The sequence below is a fragment of the Branchiostoma floridae genome, chromosome 9 (assembly GCF_000003815.2).
Source record: "Branchiostoma floridae strain S238N-H82 chromosome 9, Bfl_VNyyK, whole genome shotgun sequence".
In the NCBI taxonomy this organism is placed as follows: Eukaryota; Metazoa; Chordata; class Leptocardii; order Amphioxiformes; family Branchiostomatidae; genus Branchiostoma; species Branchiostoma floridae.
This window is the reverse complement of record NC_049987.1, coordinates 18,093,164-18,114,809: the sequence shown is the minus strand read 5'-3', so window position 1 is coordinate 18,114,809 and position 21,646 is coordinate 18,093,164. Positions and strand designations below refer to the sequence as shown.

Sequence of the window (21,646 nt, the reverse complement as noted above, 5' to 3'; positions counted from 1 at the left end):
AATATGGCCGATCTTTCATGGATAAGCCCGAAGATCATCGATAATGTGACAGTGGTTGACGTTAACAGGATGCTTATATCCCCTTTCCACTAGGACGGCGCTCTCGCCACGCTCTCTCTGCAACCTAAAGTTTGAGAGATTGCTCAACGAATTGTATAGAAAAGAACGAATCTTTTTACGTTTTGTTTTCTTCTCGGTCACATTTTTACGTTTTGTATGATATACCAAGTGTGACAGCGAAGGATACACATATCCTTTTTAGCGCGATCGCCGTCTAGTGGAAACAGTACTCTCCCCTTGCTTGTAGTGTTTAAAGAATCGGACATGTTCGTGTAACGAATTTCATATGTTGTATCTACGTATACCATCAATGTGAAGAGACCACTGTACAAAACTTGTGATTCAGCTTTCGGGCTACAACAGTTTTCAATCTAATAACCCTTTCTCTCTTTCTTACAATAAAAGTTGCCCGTGCATCTGTAACAGATGCTTATGGGTTGCGCTTATCTCCATTTCTGTAGCCCGTGGGCCACACATATGTGCAAGCCACTACAGCAGGTGGTTGCCCGCTGGTAGTGATGTGAGTTCAACTCAACTTTTCCTCTAAAGTGCCGAGTACTAAGCAGAGTAAACAAATTGTACAAATCTTTAATATGTCTCGACCGGGGATCGAACTAACGACCTACCAAATGCAAGGTTCTAATAAAGTTAAATGGGCATTCTATTTCTTTGTGTAAAAGTTAAGACTAAACGATTGATAGACAGCCTCCAAATAGACTATATTGCATGTGTGTTTGTTTCGTATATGTCGTGCCAGAGGTAAGTTTAACCTAAAACAATTTAGAGCAATTCAAAATTTAGCTAAATACCTGTGCAAATAGCGCCTTACAGAGTTTACAAATAACTAATAATCATTACAATCAATTATACGAGACCTGAAATACATATTTCAGAATCTAAAACTTCTCAAATATCTGGTAAATTAAAATAACTAAACGAACTAATAATACCAATAATTCATTTATTGTTTCGCCTTCCTTGTAAAAAGGTGAGCTCTTTGTCACAATTCTCCGACAAAAAATATCATGACTAGGGAAATTGGGGAAAACTGACCAATAATATGAATAAAGCGTACGCGTGTTCAGAATGATGTTTTATGAATAAGGAATTCCTATAAAAATGTGTTTACAGTGTTGTTGTTTATGCAGCCAAGCGTGGATGTAAGTCGGGCGGGACTTGTTGACATGTCTCTCAGTTTGTTTGTTTAGTTATTTATCAGGAAAACAACTTCGGCGCCACACCTGGAATGCGCAAGTCGTTCTTTCGTTCGGACCCTTTTAGCGACTAGTGTTGTTGTTGCTGTCTCTCTAACCGCTTCAATTCGTCGGTAGTTGGTCACATACGTCAGCAAGTTTCTTTATTGTTTCGGTAGAAGGATATATCTTTACAGGGCGGGTTTGCAATCCCTTCCGCTTTATATAACGTGCTCGAGGTACCTCCTCGAACACGGGACCTCAATATTACGTTTTTTCTTTAAAAAACAGGTGCAATTCCAACCGAGATGCCCTACCCAGGATTGAAACAGGGCCTCCCAATAATCAACTAGATGGAACAGGACCTGAACTATGAGGCGGCTGCCAGCCACAGGGACATCTTGATATGTAGGGAGGCGGAGTAGAAAGTCAAAATGTCTTATTCTAAAAAGAGCTTCCATATCTGCATTTCTGTAAGTGTTCAAGGCAGATATTAATTCTATATCTTTATTAGAAATTTTCAAAAGCTAAACTTTCTTTAATAGAATTTCTTACACTGTGGTAGTTGCTTTTTTCTCTTTCAACACAAATGAAATGTATACCTATGTTTTATTATTTTCCAGTCCCCAGTATTCTGCATCTTTTTAATGGGCTTTCTTTATTCTAGTCTCATATCGGCAAGATAGAGGAATCCCGTACCGAACCTTGCGAATGGTTCATATAACGTATCACTGTACATAAATTTGTTAAAAGCATTTCCTAGATTCAGTGCTTTTATGGCAGTTTTCCATTTTTTTTTTCTTTTTGACCAAGGGAGAACTCCTTATGTCCCGAATATATTGTCGCCGTGCGTTTTGTTAAACAACAATAACGATAACAACAACAACAACAACAAAACTCTTTGCTGGCTTCCGACGGCTTTAAAAAAAGGCATAGGTACCTGTCATACAATTATATTTTACCTTGTTTTCGATAGCAGTACAAAAACATTTATCGGTAGATCTAGGCGGACCAATATCGCTTTGTTACCCACATTCACGCCCACTAAAGTCATTAAAAAATAACAAAAACCACAGTTTGTAACTTAGCACTTAGCTATTCAACTATTGTCCAATTCTAGACGTTTTTCTAACACCAAAGATCATTTGGGCCCCGCTACCTACGGTTGGAAACTGTTGATTGGACAAAGTTATATTTTAATGAATTATGATTTCAGAAATATAATATAATATAATCCATATTGTAAACGTAAAATTTGAAAGACAACAAATAAAACAAGTATTATAACAATGTAGTGCAGTTCTTTATAATGAAATTTATTTCAACAATAGATAGGGATTTGATCAAATAAGATTGATTTTCACATGTTAGAAAACTTAGTTGCATTAGGAATATGACTTTTTTCTACAGCACCTAGAGTGTAAAATGTCGGAAAATATGATTTGCACAAGTCTATAGATATAATAATGATGATGATAATAATGCAATATATTCCTGTCTTTGGTATAAAATCTGCATTCTGTCTCGAAATTGTATTTTAAAAAAACATGGAAATATTTTTGAAATATTTTCTTTCAAAGTTTGAAACAAATTTGGCCCTTGCAGCTAGACAAAAAACTGACAGGGGTCCCAAACCGACCCCATTTACTTTCCCTCCAAGGAGCTATCTACCGCTCAAAAGAAAAAAAAAATGAACATAGTATATCCAGAACTCGAGATATCAAAACCGTAATCGCTGCAGTAGCATAACAAGCCGCTAGGGGGCTCAGCATCTACTTGTGTCAATGTTGCATCAAAGCCTACCTACATATCAAGTTTAAAAACTATCCAGTGGACTCAGGTATTCTTGAGTTATCATGTTCATAGACAAACAGACAGACAGACAGACACACATACATATACACGCGACTGAAAACATAATCTTATTGGAAAAGTTTAACCTCTTATACAATTTTCCTAAAGGTGCACTCTCACTGCACTTGCGTCAAGCTTATGTCACTGTGGGGTTCAAAAGAACTTAACGAATTTCAGAGATAAAGAACGAACTCCTTTTTAATTTTTGTGAATTTTGCCGTCTTGTAAGTTATACTTTAACGTATTACGCAATATATACATTATAAAAAATCGGAGAAAATAACACAACAGTGCCGCAGTGAACGAACCCCACATTGCCGCACCAGTTCTCCAAGGCCAGAGAGACAGGTACAAGGACATGTATGCATGACCAAAAACGTAACCTTCTTAGCAAAGGTAGTAATCTAACACTGATTAAGGTAATCTCAACCTACCATTGCAGAGTTAGGTGAGTTTGTTTCTTCTTGTCCTTCATCATTTGTGCCACCGTCTTTTTCTCCTTTCCAAGGTCATGTTGTTGTTTCTGCTCTTTGCGCAGGCGCGCCTCTTCCTCTTCTTCCGACTCTTCGCCGCTCTCTTCCGTCTGTGGTTCTGTCAACAACAACAACAACAAACAACAAATAAATATTATTATATTAGATAAAATAAATAGTAGCAAATGAAAGCAAGAGAATCGTACAAAATGATCAGACATCGATCCTTTTCGTGATCTACGGTGTGAAATTCTTTGCACGAAACCCCATAATATAGTAGTGCAATATACAGCAGCAAAATCAGTTATTCAAAGATGTTGCCAATAATTGTTGTTAGGTTTGTGTCTATATTTTGTTCTCTGCTTTGATTAGTTTTTTACGTGCAAAACGTAACTTATATTCTGTCACCATACTTCTAATGCGCAAAAGCGTTATATTTTATGGATGTTATCTAATATGATAAACGTCTTAATTTTTGTTCTTTGCATCACTTCAAAATTTGAAAGACTGTGAAATAACACTATAATAGTTTCCATTTCAATTACAGTTAGCTATAGCCAGTGTGATTAGAAAAAAACTTACTAACATTTAAATAACGGGAACTCTGTATGCTGTAATGTCTATGAACCAATGTCCATCAATCAATCGTTCGCGGGCATTATTGTCTACATCTTATGCCAGTTATGAACAGAATATTGTATTCAATCATCATTCATTTGCTGGGTGTGTCTTCAATCTTTCTCAATTTTATTTGAAGTATTATACTTTCATATTCATTTGTTTCCAATATTGCGTGTACTGAAATTGTGGAATAAAATAAGAACTGTTTATTCTGTCCATTTGCATTTTTCTTTGACACGTGAAGCTTTGCTATGTGTTGAAATCAATGAAGGAACAATAATGTTTTAGTTTGCATGTATAGTTTTCAGTCTACATTTCAATGTCAGCTGTTGTCAGAATTAGGAAACTTTTATATGTTAAAAACCTTTTTTCTCAGAAATGGCGGCAGAAATCATTTAAACTGACGGCTGGTCGGATACCAGACGTTTTTGTATAAATATATAAGTCATGTTATGCTGTCTTGAAATTTTCTTAAACTAAAAGCGCTTTTTACTATACAAAGTTTTTACAGATTAGTAGTAGTCTCTACTATCTGTTTCTAAAGGCAATTTGTATTATTTCCAATTCACCATTTAGCCCAAGGAAAGTACTGTTTTTTATATTATATTATAATACTATGTATAGCCGATTCACAGATTGCAATGTCTTTTTACAGAAGCTAATATAATTTTGTTCATTTCTGTTCCAGAAGTTTATGTATTAGGATTAAAACTTCCTTTTAATTCAGCATATCTTTAAAAAAACAAGTTGAAAAGGAATGTCTTTACAGAATGTATTACTTTTCTATACATATGAACGGTTCATAGATTGTAATATCTTTCTTGTCAATATGCTAAACATGTATTAATTTTTTTTTGTTCTTCTCTCTTTGAGAGTCTCATATGTTAGGATTGAAACTTATTATATTCTGTATATAGAATAAAAAACAATAACTTACAATCACGAACATATCATTAAAAACGTCTTTTTTGTGTGGCTAACGTACATGCATTGACCAGTAGATCAAAAACGTCTGACCGCTTCCAAATTCTATCTTTGCATATCGTACTACCTGGATGCCTTACCTTCATCAATGCATATAATCTTAAAATTTGAAATCTATGACACGTGTAAGCTAACAACATTAAGATATTCTCGAAAAAAAATTACACAAGGTTTTAATTCAAAGTAAGTAATATGCTCTTAGTTTACATGAGACAGTTGCAATTGTAATTTCTGTGGCGCTAAAACTGTATTTCAAATACAGTTGTACAGCTGATTTCAAATGTTACATTCTTACCCTTATTGTATTAAGAAAGACTATATCATGTTTTTATTATTATTAGCAGTATTTTTGAAGGGTGAAATAAAAATGTATAAAATCTATCAATCAATGAGAAACAATGATATAAAGCTTGCAGATTCCATACCTCAACAAAAACTTTTTTCATTATAGTAAATAAAATGAATTTTTTTGTTGTTCTATAGCAACAAATGAATTCTAAGACATGTTTTTAAAGATATTTTTCAGATTTCACACGTGTTGTAATTACGTAATAACATAACGTATAACATATGGCCATCAGGACGACCGTAACACATTAAACAGGTGCAAGGCGTACAGCTATAACCGTCTCTGTGTAAACTACAATAAGTGTTAGCGTGCCTGACTTTAGTTTACATGTAAACTTACTACACTGTACAGCCTCTTGTATACCACGACTTTATTATGTGTACACTCAAAACAGTTACAGAATCTTTCTCTTTTCCGAATGTTCGGTTTGTATGGAAGGCAGCCATTGAAATCTTATAATTCGCAGTTGCGTTTCGCTTATGTAGCGTTTTGAAAACTGTGCAACTGCAAGTTTTGCCATTGAGTTTTGCCACGTATATATACTTTCTAGTTCAATGTAAAAAAGAGACAGAGAGAGACAGGGGAAGAAAGAGAAAGAGACAAAGAGAGGAGAGAGAGGGAGGAAGAAAGATTTACATGGTCGAAGAAATTTTGCAAACTAAAACAAAAAAACGGAAATTACATAAAGTAACAAGAGAAATGTGGATAGCTAAAACGGATAAAGAAATTCTATTTAAACACCAGCTTCCAGTTTTGAGAATAATATCATGAAGAACTAGAATACGTTTCTGTTTCTATGTCATAGACATATTACAGGTAATTGTTAAAAAATGATAAAGAAAAAACATTAACATAAGAGAATACAAAAATACCATTAATCACAAGTAGAAAAGAGTATTATAGTTTGTGTTTGGCGACTTTGGATTAGATCCGACAGTGAAGTATATATGTAGACATTCTTAGTTCTTGACATAAAATGAACTATTAGATCAGAACAATACCTTATCGCTGGCTATGTCTGCAAAGACGTAAAAATACACTTTAGTAAACCTTTTGTTGAAAACCCAGTGTGGCAGTATGGTTCTGTTATGTATTTTTGGTATTAACGATGTTCCTGCTACAATGCATTTATGGGAAAAGCTGAGCATAGCAGTACGTAAAGCTTCAGCTATTTTCAACAAATCAGTTGCCGCGATTTTACAAAAGGGTGCTTGTATCTTGACATGCAAGTACGTTTTCTTTGTACCGTACGACTTTATACATTTGCAACGCAATATTCTCTCGCCCTAATCATCATTTCAGTCTTCGCTAATTCTACCAGATTGTGCACACAGCTCTAAAATGATTGCAATTTGAAGTCTTGGAGTTCTAACTTATGATGGTCTTTCAGCGTTGCAAAATACCATGTATCTATACGTCAGTACATGTTTTCTAGCCTCAGTCTGCTAACAAAGAAGTGGAAAAAAAATGGTTGGAATTCGCTCTGTTTAAACTCAAACGTGCCTATGTTTTGGGGTTGTATTGTTTTATTTTTGACGAAATAATGAACAACGTCTTGTACTCTGTTTTGTTCATTTTTTGATCTGTATATTTCATGTAAAACTATATATACACTGTCTGAAATATGAAGAAGCATAAAAGTCGCGAAAGGTGTACATGGAGTAATTCCTTAACCCCCTTCTAAACTTAAGAAAGCCGTTCAGTTTTTGATTAATTTCTGCATTGTTTTATTTTTAAAGATCCAATTAGCTATATCTTGTATTTCTATGTTTGGTCCATTTTCTAATCTTTATATTCCATGTAAAACTATACACTAAATGAAATACTTAGAATCGTACAACTCGTCAAATGTGTATACGGATAATTTCCCAATCCTAACTCTAAACTAAAGAAAGCCGTACAGTTTTTAATTGCTGCATTGTTTTATTTTAGACATTTGAATTAGCAACGTCTTGTACTCTATTTGGTCCATTTTCTAACCTGTATATTTCATGCAAAACTATGTACTGACTGTTATACTTAGAATCATACAAGTCGTGAAATGTGTATACTGAGAAATTCCCAATCCTAACTCTAAACTAAAGAAAGACGTAGAGTTTTTAATAACTCTTCTATCACGTTGTTTCAGGGATTGAGACACCTAATTACCAACCCTAAGCCCCTAAAGTAAAGATTGTTTTCAGATTTGTAGCAAAACAATGTAAGGATTATCCGGATTTGCGACGTAACTAAACAAGAGAAACTGATGACTGAATTTGATTCTATACTTCGGCACTTTTTGAAGTGTTGTGGATCAGTGTTTAGGGTTGACACACGGAGAGAATGGACACAGAAAAGCAACAATGGCGACGTTACTGTTTGCATGTTTTCCTGTGTGTTGAAGTCACTTAATCAGTGCCGCCATGACAGGTGTATATGTTTGTAACTTTCTGTCCTACAATTCCTTCTCCCCTAAAGGAATCAGATTCACACAGAGACGAATTGTTTTAGTGCAGTTCTTCGGAAAAGAATTACTAGAAAGTACAATTGCTGTGGTTGTCGTCAGTTCCACTATTTTGGGTAGATTTTGCGATGGTCACCTGTTCGCAGTGCCCGGTAGGTACAAGTGTTTGTATACACAACTGCATATATACATTACGTGTTACTACTACCTGCTATGGCACGAACAATGATAGATTTTTAGTTCCCTAAAATAGTAGTAAAAAAAAGAGAGAAGGGTTCTCTTTATGGCTTTACGAACCTGACTTGACGGTTGGGTCTGTGTCTTTGTCGGAGGGGGTGCCGACATCCCGGGCTTGGCTAGGGGAAGGCTCTCGGTCGGTTGTGTCGTCTGCTCCCGTAGCCGTCGTCCGAGTAGCCGGTCTGTCTACGGCGGTACCGTCGCGAGTTTTCAACCGCTTGCTCGTCGGCATGCTTCCGACTAGACGTTCAAGCTACCGATATCTTCGAACGTTAAGGAATATAGGATATTCCCTGAGACGAAAGAAAGGGTATGTCTTCCTTGGGAGCAGTCCTTCTCTTCTTCTCCTTCTTTCTTAAACGTCTAAGCTCACCCGGAAGAAAAGGAGCTCGTACGAGAATCGACCATTAAGAAAAAAAATGCAGACCGTTTTCCGCTGGTTGAAGAGTTCCGTAAACTCGGTTGGTCTCTCTCGGGGTCCCTCGCGTGGGTTGGCGACCGCTAGCCGGACAAGTGACCGGTGAACAAACTCTACTTCCCCGATCTACTTCTCCGAGCCGACAACTGTTTAGAAATGTGAGTAGTAGCCGTCAAAAGAAGACAACAAGATTTGCCTGTGACGTTTTTTCTGTGTCCACTCCGAAGCAAATGAGACGTAGCCCAAGCTATGCCGGAGTACTGACATGTGGTAGAGGAGTCTAAGCCGTTGTACAATCAGTTGGCCGAGGTGAAACAATGAAATACAAGCCCTTCATTGACGCTGACGTCACTCCAGCCAAAAATGCAGCAGCCACTAGGTTTACTCTTTACTTACCAGCCAAATGAGTCTGACCGGGTGAACACGTATTACTCATTAACGAAATTTCTCTCTCGAGCGTTTGGTCCTCTTTTCAATAGGTAAACCGTTCAGAAGGGCTACGGCGTTTTTACACCTCTCTACTAGGACGGCGATCTCGCCGCGCTCTCTCTGTGATCTAAAGTTTTGACAGATCGCTCAACGAATTACTCAGAGAAAAAGAATCTTTAAAGGTTCTGTGTCTTTTGTTGTCTTTTCGGTTGAACTTTTACATTCGTGTAATACACCGAGTATGAAATCGAAGGTAGTTTAGATCGCAGTGAGAGCGCAGCGTCAAGTAAAATGGGGGCCTTATAGCCCCTTTCCACTAGGACGGCGCTCTCGCCGCGCATTCTCTGCAACCTAAAATTTGGCAGATCGCTCAACGGATTTTATAGAAAAGAAACGAATCTTTTTATACTTTGTGTGTTTTGTTGTCTTCTCGGTCACACTTCTCGATAAAATTCTGTATAATCCACCAAGTATGTTAGTTTAAGTTGCGTTGAAAGCACAGCGTCTAGCGAAAAGAGGGGCTAATACAGCACTCACACAACGAACCAACTAGCCACATGTGAACGGCGCGGTCAAATTTGTCGTAGGACGGTCGTACGATCGATTTTGATGTCGTTGGGTTTTCAATCAGACTGCGATACAACAAACCACCGACAATGATTCATGACAGTGGGTTCAGAGTAGCTGAATTATGTATACGACAAATGCACGACTACCACACGATTGCTCTTACGATCGCACGACAAACATAAGACGTCATACTTTTTTTTATAATGTAATGATATCTTAACGCGGGTTTCCTGTTCTATCAAAGAGACCATACCCTTTTCCTACGTTTGAAACATTAAACTTCATTTTGTAGCATTTTCAGTTCCTAAAAAAAAGTATATCATATCTCTTCAAGTTGTCAAAAAAAAACGTGATTTCATCCTCTATCAAAAATAGCTGCCTATCAAAGTATATTCAGACATGTTTTTCTAATACTCAAAACGTAAGTATGACGTTTCAACTTACACAGGATTCCTGATATGAGTGATATAAAGGGGATATGCGATTGTGTTTATTCTCAAAGTTGATTGACATAACTCGACAAAATTTTGTAGGTTGATTCTTGTCCACATGTTATAAGGCAAAACGCCGCTAAAGACCATGCACATTATGCATGTATTGTTGTTGTGGATACATTTGTAGATTTGCAGCTTTATCGAAGAATAGTACAATAATTGCTGTCTAGTTTTACTATTCAGATTAAAATATTGAGTATTGTTGTTTTTTCTGAAGATTTATTCGAATATTCGACAAACACTTGAAAAACAGTCAAATAAACATATATTTGCTGTCGACGCTCATTCAAAACTGCAGGGTATATTTGTTACTTCGAAAAATCGCAAAGGACCCTTCCAACGTTTGTGGAATCGTTATGTAACTACTGCGTTACAACGCGGATGCATGCTATTCTCGTGTGAGTCAATAGATGGCGCTACTGAGTTACCGATGTCATCACCAACATCAATATTTAAATCTATATTTATGTTGATGCATCAATGTAATGTTTCTGTGGAGTGAGCTCGCCATTTTTTATGTGACTGGATGTAGAGTGGGCTTTGTAGCGTATTCATATTTTTTTACAATCATGCTACGTAAAAGAAGGCTTGATAGACGATCGATTTCAACAAATGTACTATAATTCTTGTCCTAGTACACCCCCCCCTGCATTGTCTATCATCGACCGTAGAACTTCATGACTATCTCACCATATGATCCAAAGCTTTCATAACTCTGTCCAATGACCTAAAACCGCCACATACAAAAAACAAACAAACTTTCAGCGGTGTATTCAATTAGACCTACTAACGTTCTAAGAGATATTCATGACAATAGAAAATGCAAACTTCTGACACACCGGTGTTCGATACATTCGTGAGAAGAACTCTAAAACATCGTTTGTTTTTTAACAAGGCTTGCCTGATATGAGTGTTGATGGTAGACGTATTGATATGTCTTCTCGACACCTTCTTTTCTTTCCTATGCGCTCGTCAGCGACTTTAGTAAGGTGTATAACAATTACTTACAGTACAAATAAAAAGACATAACGTTATATGACTGTCTATAGCAATGAATAAGTCAACATGATCTAGCATGTCATTTACACTATTGGTTCTATGGTACAATCATTCGTGAAATTTGCTTACTTGTACACAGTAAGTGTTATCTCCTCCCAGAATGTAATTGAATTCAAACAGAGAGTAGCAAATTCTTTAGAGTAAGCGGAGAGTAATTATGTGAACATCTCTGTTCGTTTATCATTCTATCGTTAACGTAACAATCCATAACAAAGTGATGTTCGTCTTTGATCTTCATTTGGGCAGAATATTCATGGACAAAACCTCTGGTCACGGGGAATTTTAGTACATCTTCCGGGACCAACATTTCGTTTGTGGCTACAGATTATTATCTTTTGAATGATGACACTGTTGATATCGTGAACAATACATGCATAACAAAGTGACGCTCGTCTTCGATCTCATTTGGGTAGAATATAAAAAAAACCTCTGGTCACGAGGAATTTCAGTATATCTTCCGGCTTCAACATTTAGTTTTTGACTACAGATTCTTATCTTTTGAATCTTGCCACCGTTGATACAGGTGACGCCATGGGGATGTACTTGAAACTTCTGATCCTGCTGGTCCTAGCAGCGGCCATCATTGCCGACGTCGCCGCTCAAGAAGAACCACCTGGTGGTATGGGGAAGGGGGTGGTTTCGGCCTTCGTGGCCGTGGTGTCGGCGGGAGACCCGGGCTCTATGCCGACGGTCACGTCGCCGAAGCTCGCAAGCCTCGAGACCTGGGAGACGGTGTGTATGATTTACACATGGTAAAATCGATCTACCCACTAATATGTAGTACTACACAAACATGTTGTCCTGATACTACTCATTACCATAATACCACGTTTACTGAGATTTCTGCAAATTTGACAAATGACCAACGCATCATTTTCTCCAGTTACATGTTGTTGTTACAGCTTACCTTTGTCACTTCTGTGTATCTTTTTATGGTAATGGCTGTTACATTAAAAATGGACTACGCTAAACGGAATGTCCAATGAAAACGAAGAATAAAGTGTATTCAGAAAATCTAACATCTACGGTAAGTGATGCAATATACTTCTTTTGGAATGCTACGTGTATTCATATCCCATTTCTCTTGGGACGGCAACCGTTGAAAAAACAAACAAATACGGACTTATACCAAAACTGCCCTTTTCTGCACTTTAGCCGATGCTGCTCCGATGGAGATAGTGAAGGAGGCGAGGGAAAACCGACCCCGGGCCCCTCCTCGCGGGGGATTTTGAAAAGGAGCTTTGAAAGCTCGGCGATACAGGAAAGTACTGCAGGTAAAGCCCCGGTCACAAGAATCGTACGATTGACTGCGATGGAGGTTTTATGCGCGGCATAAGCGCAGTACGTCGTAAGTCGGGGAAGAATCGGAAGCAATGGTTTAAATATATGAAGCCGTGGTCACAAGGATCGTAGTGCATCGTACGATGAGGTCATTAGAGCGTATTTGCGTCAATCGCAGGTAAATCATAGTAAATCGGGGAGCCTCCTATGACGAAAATAGGACTGAAATGGATTTTGAACATGTTCAAAATTTCGCTATCGTCGTAAGATTTTATTTGCCCCCAAAGCAGACTTCATTACGGCAATTTTTGTCTACTGATGAGGTTTTAGATTTATGAATTTTTAGCATGTTGTGATGGTTTCAGTTTTCCCTGATATTGTCGATATTGACGAAAAGGGAAAATATATCAGTCGCAACTGCCCGCGGCGCCTGGCTATATGATAATAGCTCGATAACCCCTCGTCTTTCAAAGCTTATTGTTTGATTGCAGATAATCGAAGTGGAGAAAATTAGATTTTGCGCGGCTTGGGTTTAAAATGTCACATGTTTGAGAGTCCTTTCATGTGGTATGGCACAACTTACATTCTTTGTACAAGTTAGATACTGACTAGCAAAATGAGCATTTACAATTTGCACGTCAGTGGATGAACTACGACATTTGTCTCAGGTGAAATAAAGAGACAGACTAACCGGTTAGACAGCATCTACAGACCGAGTTTGATACGGGCACGTCAGCACTGCAAGCTTGAAGATCTTTAACGTTTTCACCAACTTTTAGGTCTCACAGGTGGGAATACCTTTATTGGACAGATTCTACCTGTGCATGCAAGTTATCACACACATACATGTACGTAGCTATAGTTTTATTAAGCATGTACTGATGTCTCTCCTTCCCTCAACGACAAAATACAAAACCTTACCCCCAGGGAATTCTTCTGGTTTTCAAAATGGCGATACGCTCGAATTTTTATCTTGTTTTTAGTGTAACGTATTTGAAGGAGGGGGGGGGGGGCATATAACGTTATGTATGTACGGGCGACGCGCCTGCCCTGTATAGCCTGTACGTTTTCAGAAATACGTGGCGGGCGTGGCCACCCAAAAACGTACGTACGGACAAATTGCACGAACGGCGGGTTGTGTCCTTAGCTTTAGGCTGACAATACGTAGTTTGGGTTATTACTAGTCTGTGTTTACATAATCTCTCGCTGGCTGGGGTAATGAGGGATGGTAACTGTCGGGCTAGGAGAGCGATTTAGTGCATTATCCGCAGCGACCCAAGGTGAAACGATTAAAGAAAGTTAAGATATGGGCAAAAAAGTCCGGAGTGTCGCCTGAAGGGTCATTGAACGGTCTCTGAACAAAATTCTTCCAATTTCAAAACGGATAGCTCATCTGAGAAACTGTAAGTTCCATTAACTTTTTGGTTATATTTGTAATGCACAAACGTAAAACTTTTGCAGCGTTTCCGTGAGTCGCGTACTTTTCTGTACAATTATGCTGTTAATGAAGGCTTGATAGACGAGTACCGAAAATTGCACTAGAATGTCTTTCCTTACCCTTTTCTACATTGCATTTTGTCCACCACTTCGCTGTCAAGACGATCTAGTCAAAACCAGGTGTCAAGGCCATGTCAACACGTGAATGTCCGGAAATTCGAAATTTCTGGGTGTATACATGTCCAGGAGTTCCCAACCCGGAAACCTGGCTTTACATGCGGTGATATTATGCCAACATTCATACAGGTGAAGCCATGAGGATGGACCTAAAACTCCTGCTGTCGGTGGTCCTAGCTGTGGCCATCATTTCCGATGTTGCCCAAGGCCAGGGCCGATTTGGTATTCGCGATGGTGGCAGGGGACCTGACGATGAGGGCGGGAGAACCGGGCTCCGTGCCGAGGATCATGTCGCCGGAGCTCGCAAGCCCCGGGACCTGGGAGACGGTGTGTATAATATACACATGGTAACATTATTATATGCACAAAGTACTGATTATACTTTATCTAAATTACGAAAAACGGCATGCATGATAATAAGAAAGTACATGTCTTAAGTGTAATATTTTTGGTTCTAATATTCTTTTTTTTCAATACTACTTTGCTCCATTTCATACTCCATAAACTCTGTCAGTTCTTAGCATTTTTAGACGTTTTGTCGGGCTTTATACAGAAAAGCTAACAATAAAGAAAGCACCAACAATGCAAAAAAAAAAAAAAAAAACACGTGGAGAACCAACCATAGCCGAACCTCTTCTTGGAGAGTACTTTTTCCACAAAGGCGGCGACCATTAAGAAAACACCTGACTTATACAAAACTCTCTTTTCCGACGTTTTAGCCGATGTTGCTCCAAATGGAGACGGTGAAGAAGGCAAAAGAAAACAAGCGACTGGGGTTGCCTCCTATATATACTGGACGCTGAAATGGAGCTTTGGAAGCTCTACAATACATAAAGGTACTGCAAATTAGTACGGGCGTGATCATATAGGTCGTGGGATCGTCGTACGATCGCTAACTTTTGGCATTTTGGAGGACAAAAATGTACGTCTCCTACAACTACAACCCTCAACAGTCTTGATACACAAAATGCTGTCTTACCTGCAGACTATAGCTAGCTATATAGAAATTCTTGCAAATGCGTTTGATGACTGCGAGAACAGGCTAGTATTGTAAGTTTGTAACCTTTAATTCTTGAGATAACTACACATTTTGCTATACTTCCCATAGTATTATATGCATTACGGAGAAATATTTATTATCACTGTGTTGTCACCCTTGTAGCGATAACAACATGATTTCAAGGCTTGTTTACAATAGCGTGAATCAGTGAAATAATTGTTTATACTGTATTGATCCTGAAGAAGGCGACAGTGGTCGTCAAAAATGTGATTCGTGTAGACCTCTCTCATGGAAGAAATTTTAGCATTGTGCTATAATCATTGTTATATCAAAGTTGCAATTGGCTCATTGATTGGAATTTTTGCAATGATATGCTTAATAATCAAATCTTAATTCCTTTAGACTTGTCAGCTGCGACTACTGGAAGACAATCAGATATAGGCAAGTGCTGCAGAAAATTCAAGAGCTGTCTTTTGCTAGTGGTCACATTTCAGTATACTTGAAAAGGATACTGAAAAATACATTCTCCAAGTAACTTGATAGTTCAGTTCAGTTCAGTTCATCCTCTTGGAGGTGACACCTGTGTCTCCACTCGTTTCTGTCCAGCATTACTGATCGGAGTTCGTTGGCCTCCAGACCTGTTTTGAGACTTGATAATTGAGACAAACTAGTATTCAGCTCAGCAAATCAAACACGAAAGTTACATTGTTGTTCCAAGTCAAGGTAGTTTTTGGATGCTGAATGTATACCTCATGCCATATTAGTTTGCCAACAATAATACGAGTCGTCCAAAATTCTGTACATTCTCTGTGGAAAGATTAAGAAACACAGATATGAATAGCGCACATCCGTAAACTACGTCTCTCCTTGTGTCAGTGTTATCATACTCATAGCATATCTGTAGAATGTGCTTCACAGCGAAAAGTTTCACAGGACACCGAATATAAAACTTGAATCGTGTACAATATTTTGCTTTTGTGAATATTTGCACTGTTGTTGTTTTACCAACCGCTTTGTCAAGTTGCGTCATCGGCCAAACAAATATGACCAAAGAAAACAGTAAAATAGGTAAATATTGATTTTAAAATGACATACCAACATGCTTGTGTGCAAAGTAAAGAGAAAATGTACGAATGTGCGTTCTCAAGATCCCGTCAATCTGTGATCTCGGTGTGCCAGTTATAGTTATAAGTGTTTTAAGTAGCTAATTATATATAATCACACCTGCGTACAATGTTGGTACCTGCAAAGCTGGTGTGTCTTGTTATCTTAACCACAACGCATAATGTGAAATGATAGAGGACGCTCTGACTTCTCAGATGGCATCACCCTCAACATCAGCAACAAGCAGAACTTGAAGATCTCATTCTCCTGTGAAATATGTTAGAAAGTAATTTGTTTTACTGCTCAAGACCAGTTTGTTGTTGTATTTGTTGGGGCATACCATCTACCCCCCCCCCCCATGTTACAACAGTGAGTTTTGGAAATTTCCCATAGCAAGAGCCATGATCGTTGTTTGTAACACTTCCCTTCTCTGAATCCCAAGCTATGTCTTTGTCACAAAAGTTGGTTCCCCGTGCTGACCAGCGAGCTTTCCATGGACTATATACCACACGACTCGGAAAATGAATGTCGTACTGTATACTACTGCAGTTCTTGAAAATACTGCTAGGGTAAAAAAATCACTATGTGTTTTTCCAGACCTCAATCACTTCTTATAATAGTAATAATTTTACGGTCGCCAGTGGAAAATGTCGACACGTACACGTGAACATTGTCTGCAGTGTGTTTTTGGCACACTATTGACAGATTGGCCGAAGAGGCTCGGTAGGCGTCACTCCACTGACAGGGTATGTAATGTAAAGTGTATTTCGCAATTGAACAACGCCGGGGGCATGGCGAGCATACCTCTAGATTCCGAGCTCTACCAATAACCCCACACATGACTTCTTACATACCAAATATGTATAAACCTGTCAACTCAAAGCATGTTGGGCCACGGGTTATAGGTGTGAACACCCAAACACAATACCCCCATTTGAGGTGAACGTCCCTGAAGTAGAAATGTCGGTCAAAGTTCGCGTCTATTGCTGAGTACACTGCGTAATTTATAGAGCTTGTACATTGGCTGACCTTTGGACTTTGACTTTACGTCGTGGTAGCGTGAACTTCAGCTATGGCGGCGTTGAACATGTTGGGAAGGGTTCTGGGGTTTACCCTACAGAATATACTGCCTGTGATGGCGGTCCTCCTCTTGGTTACCTTAGTTCTAGCAGCGGTGTATCTCTGGAAGGAGACTCGTTTCCAGGAGAAAGCTTTGGCTCCCTTTCCGTGTCCCGAGAGGCACTGGCTCCAGGGAACCATGGACTTAAAGAGGGTAAGTTTGTAGTTAACGTTACATAATTCCCAAGAAGACAGATTGTAAAGTTACTGTTTTGCAACATTTAGTTTGTTTGGTATTTATTTTTTGCGAGATTCATGATGGTTGACAACATGTTACATGTATAATGCACTGGCAAACATTGGAAGGACAAGATTGTACAATAGGCAAATAACTGCAGCAAGGGTTAACCTTTGAACAGTGAGCCAGCTATTCAAATAGATCCCCATTCAGCTTGGATTTGCTCGTTTTGCAATTGCTTTGTACGATGAACGGCATGGTTGAAAACTTTTAGTGGGGATACAACGCTGCAGTCTGAAATTGATGCCTACGCAGATGTTGTCCATGTAATCAAATCAACGTGGCCATATAGGCAGTTTTCTGCTGCAATTGTAAGGTCTCAATAGAACACAATAGTTATCCGCGACTCGAGCTCATGTCCCCAATAGTAGTTGGGATCACCGTACAAGGCCGGCGTGCGTCAAAGTACGTGCAATTGTTATTATTCCGTGTACAACAGCGAGTTTGAAACTGTGTTGAATGGTAGAGGAATTATATATCATATCGTGACAGTTTAAGTTAGATTACAATGTTTCTTCGGTCGGAGTGAATTTGCGCATGGATACTGTTACTGAACACTGTCTGTGCGTCGTTTGCAGTTCTATGACCTCCGTTTGGGGTCAAATAAATTGCTTCTTTAAACGAACGTGCCGGCAAATCTATGCTCATTATCAGATATTTTGTACATTATATCCTAAACGTCAACATATTGAATTCTTGTAAATTGTTTTTGTCAACATTTACGGCTGTTCTGTAACAGTAATTTACTTCATCCAGCTATTCCTGGATCGTTGGTCTCCGTTGCATTAAAATCTTATCTGTTGCATTGGGTTTCCTTATATTTCATATAAACTTTCATATAGTGTGGGACCGTGTAGTGCAGTGGCAGTTTCTTCGGCCCGTGACCGAGAGGTTGCCGAATCCGCCTGCTGTGTTACCGATCTTGTGCCCTTGGGAAAGGCACTTTACACGACTTTCCTCACTTCACTCAGGTGAAAATGAATACCTAGCTTCGGCTCGGGCCGTCCTTCGGATTGGACGTTAAATAGAGGTCCCGTTTTCGGGGAGAGCAACACCCCAAGCACGTTAAAGAACCAGCCACATGTGCAAACACCTTCTAATACCAAAGCTTCTTCCCCCAGATTAAGAAGCATCCGGAACACGTCCTGGAACACATGACTGAGATGGTCCAACGGTTCCCGCGATGTTTCCAACAGTGGATTGGTCCGTTCCGCGGAGGACTGATGGTAGTACATCCAGAACTTGCCAAAGAGGTTCTAAAAACAATCGAACCGAAGTCCAGGAGCTACGAGTACCTTCGACCATGGCTAGGTAAGCTGAGCTACAGGTACCTGTGCAACAGACTTTTCATGTGACGTCATTTACGCCATGTTTGAGTGTAACGCCCCTGAAGAACAATAAGATGCCATTGCAATTGCTTGTTCCAATTACCCGCCAATACAGTGACCGGGCGATTCAAATTATAATTACTCGTCACCACTCTTGGTATATGTAAGAAGAAATTCATTTGGCTTTAATGGTGGGGGGCGGTACAAGCTTCCAACTACCTTTGACCTGTTTCTCACGTCACACATCCGGAGGGTAACGTATCCTGGGTAATAGGGCCCTTACTTACGCCGACTGCCCGATAATTTTGTTTGAGTCTGGTAAATTCCGTTCAAGTCACATCATTTACATTGTCCTTTATATCACAAATCAAACATTGAGTTCGGCCGACGTTTCTGCTGGTTTAGAATTATTTTAAGCGTATTATAAGCGTTGGATGGACGTCGCCCAATCCCAATCCATTATGTGACGGGGCAGATTTTCAGCGAAAGATATAGTAGAAGCTGGGTGATTTTTTTAAATTCGGCGAGCTCTAGCCAATCTATAATATGGCACCGGTGCAATTGGGATCAAAGATAAGTCTGGGACCATTCTGTCAAGAGAAATTTGATGCAGATTTACCCCCCTCCCCCCGTATTACAGGTGACGGCCTGCTCCTAAGTAAAGATGAGAAATGGAGGCGGAACCGAAGACTGTTGACTCCAGCATTCCATTTTGAAATCCTGCGACCCTACGTCAGAATTTACAACCAGGCAACGGATGTGTTCATGGTAATGTGTAACCAATTATCAATTTCAACCATAAATACACTGATACTAACACGAAAAATACATGGCAACCAAAAATTAGCAAAACTAAAAAAAAAATGTTTCCTGTGCACGCAGATTAGTAATCTCAATGATCTTGAATATCAATTCCTATTTAAAGAAGGTTGATTACTGACTTATCCTACCAACTTTGAACTGCACTTCCTGTCAATCCCAACATCTCGAAACGCAAACAGGCACTACCTTTATATATGGAGGTGATATTGATTATCATTTGCATGTATACTCGTACCTCTCGTCTGGTTTTGTTAATAATGCTAACCTAAGAAAGTACGTTTAGGTGCTAACTTTGATTATCTCGAGATGATTTGAACTATTTCACCCCCCCCCCCTCAGGAAAAGATGTCCAGAAGTTTCGCCCAGAAGGGTAAAGCCGTGGAGATCACCAAACACGTGAGTCTGCTGACATTGGACATCATTCTGCAGTGTGCATTCTCCCACAACATCGACTGTCAACGTGTTGGGTAAGAAATAAACTGAAAGTTAGTATTACTTCTCTGTTAACGTTTTTCTCTGTTTTCCTCTTAGGACAATACTCCTTGTACTTAGATTATTTAGAGCTACTTGGAGATTTGTCAGTCGAGACTCTACTTATCTCGTAGGTGTTAAAACGTACAATAAAAGCCTTCCTGCCTTCTTTCCTTTCTTCCTTCCTTCCTTCATTTTATCCATTTAACCATCCATCCATCCATCCATCCATCCATCCATCCATCCATCCATCCATCCATCCATACATACATACATACATACATACATACATACATACATACATACATACATACATACATACATACATACATATATACATACATACATACATACATACATACATTTATAAAATATTTACTTTCTTGCAGAGACAAGCATCCGTACGTCGGTGCAGTGTACGCCATGACACAGCTCATCATGTCTCGTACAAGGTAGGATTCACACTAGGAATATTTTATTGAGTAGTTATATCGACCAGAACATCGATTCATATCTCTTTTTACACGCCCAAACGAAATCTGCCCCAAACCTTTCGAAAGTTTTCCCTCTACCTTCAAAATGCAATGATAACCTCTTTCGCTACGCATGTGCGGGCGACAAGAATTATGGGTGATATGTCAAAGGTGAGGGCCTCATGGATGTAACGATCCCGCCATTTTGCAGGCGTCATTACGTTCCAGACATATCGTGCACATCTTACCGATGGTCGAGACGAGACTGTTTACTTCTGATGGGCCTCCACCTTTGACATATTACCCAGGATTCCTGTCGCTCGGATATGCGTAGTGAACTCTGGGAAAAAGCTCGCGACGTAATGTTTCGTGCAACGTAGCAACATCTATTCATTTTGAAAAGCGCCGGAAGTACCTACAATTATTACACCCTTCATCATTAGAAAGATTGACATTAACACCCTTAGAAAGGTACCAAACACACCGACGAAAAGTTTTCAGGTGATTCTACTGTCAAATTGGTTGTCTGAAAAAACTCTCAGAAGTGCAAGGTAGACTAAGTGTTTTTGCGCCTTCGTTAACAAAAACCTACTTCTATTGTAAAATCAAAATTTCGCCTTTGTAGAAACCCTTGGATGATGCACCTTTGGCCGATGTACCGACTGACATCAGAGGGCCGGGAGTTTGTTAAGCTGTACAACCTTGTCCATCAACAGGCTGATGACATCATTAAAGCAAGGAGACAGGTTCTGGTAAGTAGGGTAGAGACTACCAGAGGCAAACAGTGCTGCTTTGCTTAACTCTTTAACTTCTAAAATTTTGTAAGAGAGGTCGAATGTCGCTAACAGATTGGTACTGCCTATTAGCCTTTGGAAAGACGGAGACAGCTCGAGAGACAGGTACTAGGTACAGAAAAACGGAGACAGAGGAAGGCAGACAGAGACAGGGGGTGACAGCCAGACAGAGACAGGTGGTGACAACCAGACAGAGACAGGTAGTGACAGGCAGACAG

General features: G+C 39.2%; 4 protein-coding genes across 5 annotated transcripts in view; 3 read left to right on the top strand and 1 right to left on the bottom strand.

The window, feature by feature from the left end:
- Nucleotides 1-9,015, bottom strand: part of LOC118422412 (DNA-binding protein RFX6-like) — a gene marked incomplete in the record, with an annotated part of 39,989 nt that extends 30,974 nt beyond the window's left edge. Inside the window, 2 exon segments of the mRNA XM_035829953.1 lie at nucleotides 3,542-3,698; nucleotides 8,275-9,015. Coding sequence (XP_035685846.1) covers nucleotides 3,542-3,698; nucleotides 8,275-8,446 — 329 coding nt within the window.
- A 2,704-nt stretch (nucleotides 9,016-11,719) lies between these two features.
- On the top strand, nucleotides 11,720-15,621 carry LOC118422409. 2 transcript variants are annotated; one of them, XM_035829945.1, is made up of 4 exons: nucleotides 13,100-13,253; nucleotides 14,209-14,406; nucleotides 14,799-14,915; nucleotides 15,482-15,621. In XM_035829945.1, exons 2-4 carry the CDS (start codon nucleotides 14,217-14,219, stop codon nucleotides 15,580-15,582), a joined length of 408 nt encoding a protein of 135 aa, XP_035685838.1. In that variant the 5' UTR covers nucleotides 13,100-13,253; nucleotides 14,209-14,216; the 3' UTR covers nucleotides 15,583-15,621. The 2 variants fall into 2 exon arrangements, with proteins under 2 accessions (XP_035685839.1, XP_035685838.1); XM_035829946.1 differs by lacking the exons at nucleotides 13,100-13,253; nucleotides 14,209-14,406; nucleotides 15,482-15,621 and adding an exon at nucleotides 11,720-11,916 and having other exon boundaries at nucleotides 14,799-15,415.
- Nucleotides 15,622-17,115: 1,494 nt separating this feature from the next.
- Nucleotides 17,116-21,386, top strand: LOC118423162 (cytochrome P450 4A4-like; the record flags this gene model as incomplete). Its single annotated transcript, XM_035831173.1, is given in 6 exon segments — nucleotides 17,116-17,456; nucleotides 18,662-18,851; nucleotides 19,509-19,636; nucleotides 20,030-20,157; nucleotides 20,551-20,613; nucleotides 21,260-21,386. Coding segments are annotated over 6 exon segments (837 nt in total), but the record flags the coding sequence as incomplete, so codon positions are not given.
- Nucleotides 21,387-21,469: 83 nt separating this feature from the next.
- Nucleotides 21,470-21,646, top strand: part of LOC118422246 (cytochrome P450 4F4-like) — a 4,119-nt gene continuing 3,942 nt past the window's right edge. The window contains exon 1 of the mRNA XM_035829764.1: nucleotides 21,470-21,638. Coding sequence (XP_035685657.1) covers nucleotides 21,470-21,638 — 169 coding nt within the window. The remainder of the gene's footprint in view (nucleotides 21,639-21,646) is intronic.